This window comes from Carlito syrichta, unplaced genomic scaffold, assembly GCF_000164805.1.
Source record: "Carlito syrichta isolate Samal-C Ts95f unplaced genomic scaffold, Tarsius_syrichta-2.0.1 Scaffold315490, whole genome shotgun sequence".
Lineage (NCBI taxonomy): Eukaryota > Metazoa > Chordata > Mammalia > Primates > Tarsiidae > Carlito > Carlito syrichta.
Genome location: NW_007259586.1, coordinates 1,279,255 through 1,288,788, shown reverse-complemented (window position 1 = coordinate 1,288,788; position 9,534 = coordinate 1,279,255). Strand labels below are relative to the sequence as shown.

General features: G+C 39.4%; 1 protein-coding gene across 2 annotated transcripts in view; it reads left to right on the top strand.

Moving 5' to 3' along the window:
- Nucleotides 1–216: 216 nt before the first annotated feature.
- SLC25A26 (solute carrier family 25 member 26) overlaps nucleotides 217–9,534 on the top strand; it is a 148,794-nt gene continuing 139,476 nt past the window's right edge. Inside the window, exon 1 of one of the 2 annotated variants that reach the window (XM_021706374.1) lies at nucleotides 217–293. Coding sequence is in view for 1 of the 2 variants with exons in the window: in XM_008072884.1 (XP_008071075.1) it covers nucleotides 261–293 (33 nt within the window). In the remaining variant the exon portion in view is untranslated. The remainder of the gene's footprint in view (nucleotides 294–9,534) is intronic. The other variant, XM_008072884.1, reaches the window with a different exon arrangement.

The window sequence follows — 9,534 nt, the reverse complement described above, 5'->3', positions numbered from 1 at the left end:
GGAACCCGAGGCGGAGAAGAGTCGCCAGAGTCAACTAGATCTCACCCTCCCCAAGCCCCGCCTCCCTTCCTCTCGGCCGCACGCGCTCCCAGTGTCCCAGTCATCCTGGGTTGCACGTGCGGTTGTTGTGGTTTGACGTCACATCGTTCCGGAAGTCCAGGCACTCAGGCCCCTCCCCCAAGATGGCGGCGCCCTGCGCACGCGGTGCTACCCACATCGGCTAAGTCTCGAATTACAGCCTTGAAGAGTTCTGTGGGGCCATGGACCGGCCAGGGTTCACAGCCTCGCTGGTGGTGAGTGCGGGGCGGTGGGGTGGGTTACTCAGAGTGCCGGGGGTCGGCACTAGAGCCGGTAGAGGCGTCTCTGCGGTAGCGCGCTGTCTTCCGGTTTTGCGCGTTGGATTGCCTTCAGGTCAGTGGCTGCCAGGTCTGGGAGGGAGCGCGGACTTCCAGGCCGCCGCCGCACCTGGGGTCGAGGCCACGTCTCTCCTGTCCAGGCGTAAGAGAGACCGGGAGCGAGGGGTGCTTGACGCATTGGCTTCCGCAAACCCGTTTGCTTAAAGAGGAAAGAGCTTCCGTTATACATCATAACTGCTTTTTCATTAGTATAACCATTCTAGAGAATTCAGAAATTAAAGAAATGCATGTACCAAAACAAAAAGCCCTTACTCACATCGCCCACAGCTCTTCTGATACTGCATTTGTCATTTTGCTGTCTTTTTTCAGTCTTGGAAAATAGCATTCATTTATTCATGCAAATACATAATCTGCTTTTTCTGTTCCAAGACTAGGCTTTGGGAAAATATTGATGAGCACAAACAGCTCGTCAGTAGCGCTATGGAGTCAATAATAGACAGGCTTAATATTTAGTTCCATAGAAACCTATGAGAGAACACGGTTTAACATTAAAAACAACAGCAAAAGAATAAAAAAATCCAGCAAATATTTTGGAGCCTCTATTATAGCAGTCCCAGAAGGGGTTACTAGATACAGCAGTGAACAAGACAGAAATTGACTGCCTAAGTTTTCATTGTGGGGGCAGAAGCAGTCAATAAATAATCTTTTAAATGCCTCTCATAGGGCAGATAGCGACCCAGAGGCATTTATTCAGTTAAATGATCCAATGATTGTTGTTGCAGGTGTTGGAGATAACATGGTGAACAAGGTAGACCTATTCATAAAGGTCAAGTGTTGGAGACAGACTAGTAAAATGACTGCTGGGATAAATGACAGGTGAACTAGGTTCCGGGTGCTATGGGAATATGTGGAAGGAAGAGGTGCCTTAGCCAGATTTATAGGATGATGGCTTTAAATCTATATATGTTGAAACTTGTATAAACTAAGTCTTAGAGATATGAAAACATGTTACCACTTGCTAGGAGTTTTCCTTTCAATCTGGTGAGACAGCAATAATAGTTTTGCTAACATTCCTGTGCCAGGAACTGTGGTGAGCTCTTTACAGACATTATCCTATTTAGCTCTTAAAAACAATTGAAATCTTATCTGGGTTTTCCAAATGAGGGAAGTGGCGTACAGAAGGTTAGATAATGTGTCCATATTCATACAGGAGAGATCTATTTTGTGTGTGCAAATGTTGGATCTCAGATTCCAACACAGGTGATGTAACCTAGAGTTCATACCCTTAACTGCTTCTTTATACCTCTTTGAAGTCAGCAACAGTAGCAGTTGCTAAAAACAGATGAGTGCTAGAGTTAACAAAAGAGTGATTTTAAAATGTACTTTATTGAAATATGCTCCACATACAGTAATGTATACTTTTTTCCAATATATTTATAGAGAGTAAAATTAGGATCAACAGGTGGACGTTTCAAGAAACTAGATTTCATTCCTGCAACAGAAAAAACATTCACTGAGCACACCATGTCTTCTGTACACGGGGCACTGTGGTGGCCCTTGGTGATACAGTGGCAAACAAACCAAACCCCATTTCAAATAGGGTTACGTGGGGTGTTGTCGGAACATAGATTGTTTCCACCATACCTGGCTTCTTTCTGCTCTCTCCCTAAAGGAGTGGCCTTAGGCCAAGACTGGTCTCTGAAGGGTATGCATATTCCCAGTAATGAATTATGGGATGCAGGTGACAAAAGCAAAACCGAAAACAGTGTAGCCACTTTTTTTTTTTTTTTAATTTGGAGTCTCACTCTGTTGACCAGACTGGAGTACAGTGGCATGCTCACAGCCACCGCAGCCTCTACCTGCTGGGCTCAGGTGATCCTTCTACCTCTGCCTTCCAAGTAGCTGGAACTACAGGCACATGCCACCACGCCCGCCTAATTTTTGATTTATTGTAGAGATGTGGTCTCGCCAAGTTGCCCAGACTGGTCTTGAATCTGTGGGTTCAGGCAATCCTCTCACCTTGGCCTCCCAAAGTGCTGGGATTATAGGCGTGAGCCACTGCACCTGGCCCATCACTCTTTATCAATATCATTGTAAACACCATATAGGAATTTGAATGACTAACTTGATGGCTTTGATTATAAAATTGCTTCTTGACTGACCTGTATATCTGTAAATTTTAACCCTTTGCACGCGAATGTCTCCTCTGAGGGGACATCGTTAATCTAGCAAACACTCTGATGTCTTCTCTCAGGCAACATAAAGAGGTTGCTGGGTATTATAAAGGACAACTTATGCAAGCACACATCTTAAAAAAATGTAGGCTTCCTAGATATTTTGTATTCAAAGTGTATGAAAAAGCAAAAAAGAGCTGAAAACACATACGAAATATATGTAAAATCAGCTGTTGTCTCATAGAAGGAGAATGTGTGAAGTGCTTTCATAGTGGTGCCTGACACATCTTTGTAACAGAAGGTAGTGATAAAGAGCGTTTATATAAGAAAGGCTGTAGTAGGTATATCCTTTGTATCATATGGCATAACTTGAAAAAATAGATAAGCAAGCTACTGTAGCCTTAAAGAGATTTTTGAGGTTGAAGGCAGATCATCTTGAAGTATTGAGTAATTAAATATATCTATCTGCACTGTCAGAAAAATAAAATTGGAAAAGTAATATTCTTTTGATAAGTTTTATTTTGTGATTTTGTAATTTACAATTGATAATTTTTATTCCATTTATTTAGTTTGTAGAACAATGGCAAAATGGAAAGACAAAAGTGAGAGTTATAGGCAGTAGCGAAGATGAGTTAGATTTAGACTTTTATACAGATAAGTTAGAAAAAGTTGATGTGGAAGAAAATGATAGTAGTGATAGTGATATCACCCCACCAAGAAGAAAACTGGTTAATGTAATAGAAAGTGATAGTGATGAAAGTGTTAGTAGTTATCGTCAAGTGAAGAATGGGGAGATGTTACAGAAAAAGAGGATCTTCCAGCAAGAATAAATTTTATTGTACATCCTCAAACAATAGGACCACAAATAGCAAGTAATATAAAAGAACAGACTATTTTATTCTCTATTTCACAAATGAATTGGTGGATAGTGTAATAAAATAAAGAAATTGTACGTGGATGAAAAATTAAGGAAAAAACAGCTATCACAAATTGATTTAGCCTAAGTGGCAAGATGGGAATAATTCAAATACCAAACTTGCAAGAGTACTTGTCAACTGCTTTCAGTGGTATAATACTCTTCTTTTTGGAAACATTCAGTAGAGAAGTATTTATACAAATCTTCTTGATGCTTCATTTGAAGACACCTGTGTCGAATGATGGAACAATCAGAAATTGTATTTAAAAGGCCAATGATTATTTGGTATACATTGATGCAAATTTTCACAATATTTCATACCAGATCAGGCAATTTGCATTGGCAAATTCATTGTTCAATTTAAAGGACAAATATCATGTATGAACATACAATCCAAGTAAGCCTACCAAATGAGATATATGCTTTTATGTGCTGATTCAAAAACATGGTATCTTTTTTCAGTACTTCCCTACTATGGCAGCATAACATCTGAAAACATCATTTGACCTGATCTTCCAGTAAGCACCTGAATTCCATTAAATTTATGTAAAAAAGTTGTTGGAAAAGTTCCCAGTGCAGCAGGATACCACATGTTTACTGACAGATATTACACTAATATTGTTTTAGCAGAAGAGCTACTAACGAATGAAAGGGACTACCAGTACAAAAACCCAAAGTTTTAAACCAAAAAACAGTAGCATAAAGGAAAAACAATCTTATGCTTCTTGTATAGAAGGACAAAAGGATCGTTACCATTCTCAGCACGTGGAATCATGCAGGAATTAAATCTACCACAAGGACATTACATGGTGGAAATATTATATCAGTCAAAAAGCCTGAAATTATTCTAGCCAAATATCATTACTGTAAAATAATTGGTTTCAATGTTATACTATTATATTGCTAACATGAATGATGAGGATCATGCAGATCAATATGCTTCTACATGTTTTTTGTGAGAATCTTTAAAAATGGTGGAGAAGGGCTGAAGTGAGTGGATTACCTGAGCCCGCAGGTTTGAGGCCCGCCTGGGCAACTTGGTGAGACCTCATCTCTACAATAAATTAAAAAATTAGCTGGGTGTGGCAGCACGTGCCTGTAGTTCCAGCTACTTGGAAGGCTGAGGCGGAAGGATCGCCGGAGCCCAGCAGGTCAAGGCTGCGGTGGCCGGGAGCGGCCACTGCACTCCAGTCTGGGCGACAGTGAGACTCCAACTCAAAAAAAAAAAAATGGTGGAGGAGATTATTCTTCTGGGGACTAGAAATATGTGTTATTAACTCCTGTATACCAAGCATTAAAAAAAGAAAAACCTATGTCTCATTTGAAATTTGTCAAGCTTCTGATTGATCAGTTGAGAAGTGGTGTTTAGGAACCATGAGTATGTTCTTCCACATCGTCTTTGAACAACAAACTGGACAATAAATTACTTATTATTAATGTGGGCAGAAGAGAATGAGATTGAATTGTCTGCTTGAATAGAAAAACACCAGGTGGAAGATGTCAAACAAATTACTGTTGCACAGCATGTATCCCTGAACCTGCCGTGCATGTCAGTGACTATTTCACATGCTACCACATGTGAGAAAAATATGTGATACAAAAGTTTGATTTTTTTAATCATAAATAAGTTCCTCAATGTCCCAACTTTCATCATAAGCCAAAAATCATTACTATAAAATAATTGGTTTCAATGGCTATACTATTTAATATGAACTGTTTTTTTTTTCCCACTATTTTGGAAAAAAGTGCAGTTGAGTTGCTGGTAGGTCATCCGTGAGATGTCTCTGAGTGCAAAGAGTTAATAAACCAATGTCTTTCCCTGCTGGGCCTCTGGGTGACTTCTTTGGAATAGGTAGACATTGCATGCCAGACCACTCAGATTTAGTTACTACATTACAGGGAAGAAAGGGCAACAAATAAAATAAAGGCAACGTATGATAAGTGCTGTGAAAGAAATGAACTGAAGATGTGACAGAGAGTAGGGACCTATTTTAGACGTAGATAGTAGAATTTATTTTAGATGGAATGACCAAGGAAGGCCATGAAGAGATGACATTCAAGCTAAGACTTAAAAGGTTGGAAGGGGCTAGGAGAGCATGGTAGGGAATAGTATTGTAGAGGTAGGCAAAGCCAGCTGAGGTGGGACTTTGTAGGCCCTGGAAGCCATTAAAAGTAGTCCAGAAGCTGGGCTCGGTGGCTCAGCCTGTAATATCGCGCCTTTGGGAGGCTGAGGTGAGTGGATTGCCTGAGCCCGCGGGTTCGAGACCCGCCTGGGCAGTGAAACCTCATCTTTACAATAAATCAAAAAATCAGCCGGGCGTGATAGCGCATGCCTGTAATTCCAGCTACTCGGAAGGCTGAGGCGGAAGGATTGCCGGAGTCCAGCAGGTCGAGGCTGCGGTGGCCGGGAGCGGCCACTGCACTCCAGTCTGGGCGACAGAGTGAGACTCCAACTCAAAAAAAAAAAAGTAGTCCAGAAATGGAGTGGCTACTTTTTAAGGTCCGGAGGTAGGGTGAGCACTCCCAGGCGAGTTTTGTTTTGCTTCCTGCTGTGTTACCAGTGCCTGGGACTTCATCAGTACTCTCTACTAATCGTTGAATGAATAAATGAAAGGCCTAGGTGACTGCTGAAGTCTTGAAACTTGGATTCTAAGGATTAAATAAGATAATGTTAGACATGCAGTATAGGGCCTGGCATTGAAATGCGAGATTGAAATGAGCCCTTCCTAAAGCATCATGAGGAGAATTGAAGGGGTGTAAAGTTGAATAAGAGGAAGGCCTCTGGGATGTTAGTTTTCATTTGGAGCACAAATTGGGCTATTCAGAGAAAATCACCCCCAGAGAGTGCACTGATCTGTGCATACATTTAGGAAAGCAGTTTGGAAGTAAGTATTAGATGTTCCTATACATTGAATTCAGTAATGACAGTAGGAAACCACTTAAACATGAAATGAAAGGAGAAGGATTAGATAAACTGGGAAATCCATTTTTTGGACTAGTCTGTGACCATTAAAAATAGTGCTTGTGAAGAGAATGTACTGAAATTACATGGAAAATGCTTATGAAATAAAATTAAGAGAAAAAACACAACATTATATTTATGTACATTTGTTTATGCCTAATTAAAGCTATGTAAAAAATACTGTTCCATTCATTAAAAAAAAAACTGGATTGAAATACTCCCAAATAGTTCTAAGTATTTTTGATAGTAGGATTACATTTTTTTCTAATTTTTTTAGTAAAAAAAAATTTAGATTTTTTTTCTCTTAAATAGCACATCTTTCAATCACATCTCTTTCCTTGCTGCCAAATCCACTTTCCCCCTTTGACACTTAACTATTTCATTGGCCCTGTAGTTCTTCTATTCCTTTGCTTTTGACTACAGTTGACTTTTAACCAGGACTAAGTTACAGGGTAAAGAACTTTGGTAGTTTGATTACTGTGCAGTGTAACGCACAGGCAGTCCTTGATTTGTGTGGTAGTATAAGGACTATAAAAATGACTACAAGCTGAAACTGTGCAAAATGATCTTAATAATCGAAGGGAAACACTATGATTATTTCATGAACCTAAGAATTTCAAAGCATTAGAAAGCACTCTTACTGTTGATTATAAGTGTATAGGGAAAAACTCGTAAAGCTAATGTTTATTTAATATACTGTAATTTAGAACATTAAGAACTTATTTTTTATAAAATGTTATTTGTATACCTAACCCTGATTGTACCCCACATCTTTAAAATAAAAATAAATGAATAAATAAATAAATACAGGAAGAATTTTCAAAAGAAGTTTGAACATTACTTGTCATGTAACTTACAATACAGAGCAAGCATCTTTTTATGCCTTGGCAAATTGTCATACTGCTTTCTCAGTTTGGATCAACTTCCAACTTTAGTTTTTGTACTTCCACTGTTGTGAAATATCTCTGAGAGTTCCTTTTTTTTTTTTTTTTTGAGTTGGAGTCTCACTCTGTCACCCAGACTGGAGTGCTAGTGGCCGCTCCCGGCCACCGCAACCTCGACCTGCTGGGCTCCGGTGATCCTTCTGCCTCAGCCTTCTGAGTAGCCGAAATTACAGGCATGTGCTACCATGCCCGGCTGATGTTTTGATTTATTGTAGAGATGAGGTCTCACCAAGTTGCCCAGGTGGGTCTTGAACCTGCGGGCTTAGGCAATCCACTCACCTCAGCCTCCCAAGTGCAGGATTACAGGCTGAGCCACTGAGCCCGGTGAGAGTTCCTTTAATGTGAAGACTTTTGCTGGCAAAATTTCTCGTGGGACATCTCCATCCTTTTCATTACAACCACTACTCTTATATGTGTTGATACGTTTGCTTTCACATATTTCCTCTAGTTATATGATTAGATTCATGACAGCAGTATCAATATTCCGTGGTCAGCTGTTGCTTCTCTAATTCCATTTGTGTTTTGATTTTAATTTTACTTTCAGTGTTACAATCTTTCATTTTTTATTGCACTTTGTCTTTGTTCATCAGTTATCCATTTTGTTTCTCTCACTTATCCATTTTTGTAAAATGTCATGTGGATCATGTTACTGGGAGACAAGGTGGTAACACAACTACATGCTTTGCTGTCACTACATGAACTGAGTAACAGACGAGCAGTGAGTTCTGTTATTTGCATTGTGATTTGTGGACTGAGAGTGAGTGGTGAGATTTGTACTTTATTCACTTACAGTTAATATACTGTGGTAACCGAAGTTTGTGTGTTTTGGGGAGATTTGTTAAGTAAACTTATGTTAACTGAAATTCTTGCATGTTGGTACTGTGCAAAGTGAGGACCACTTGTATTTTCTTCTTCTTCTTTTTTTTTTTTTTTTTTAGTGGATTGATTTTTGGGTGGTGTCACATGGGAGAACTTTTTCATAATACTCAAGTGTCTTCTCACTGGACCTACCCTTCTACTGAGAACCACTGGCAGAAGGAGACTTAAGGGGAATGGTACAAGATACCAGGGGTTTTTAGGTGGATGAGGAAACAGAAGGAAAGAGAACGAGAATGAAGTATTAGGTATTCTTTTTTTGGTACCAAATCTTTTCTGGATAGTGACATCCTAGTTTCTAATTTGGAGTAAAGGGAAGTTAGTTACTGATGAAAAAGCATCCCCTCCCAATTGATAATTTGGGAATTATGTTCTTTTTTCTCAGGACTTGTGTGACTGACTTCTTTCTGGCATTTGTGTCCGAGTGAGCAAATTTTTCTTTTTTACTTTAGTGTTGAGCAGCAAATTATCTACACATTAGCATATTCAAAGTTTTGATCAGCTGGTGGAGCCTGCCAGGGCACCCTTGGAGACCACCGGTCATTTGAGGACCACAGTTGAGCTGCTGTGTTGGAGGCAGTTCTTGTGCATCTCCAGCACCAAGAAATGCTACTGCTTTTCCTTTCTCATTTTGCTTTCTGCTTAAAAGAGGAGTATTTGGAAAATTTTGGCACTTGATAATTTAGCTGTGAATGACTTGTTAATGTGCTTTGTTACTACTTCTAGACCTTAATGCACGCTACCATGCCTGACTAATTTTTGATTTCTTGTAGAGATGAGGTCTCGCCAAGTTGCCTGGGCTGGTCTTGAACCTGTGGGATCAGGCAATCCACTCACCTTGGCCTCCCAAAGTGCTGAGGTTAGAGGCCACTGAGCCTGACCAAAATATTATTTTTTAATTATACAGACAAAAATTGAGTAACGTTAATGAAATACCAAATAAAAGATAAAAGTTACACCCACAATTACCCCACTTCCACATATTGGATCTTTTATATGTTTAACCCAAAATATTTGTTGGACAGTACCAACAGGCAAGAATTTCAGTTAATATAATTTACTTAAATATATGAATCTCCTAACAACACAGGTCAGATTTCAGTTACTTGGGGTAGAGTGCCTCAAACATATGGTCCCTGCCCTCATAGATTAATAGTCTAGGAGGAGACAGATATTAAATAAAAAATGAAACAAAAATTAACTATGTAATTGCAAATGGTCATAAAACTTAACTGTTTACCAAACACTTTAACAAGTTGCATATGCAACGTTTTCATAGCTGAAATCTTTTTTTTTTTTTTTTTTT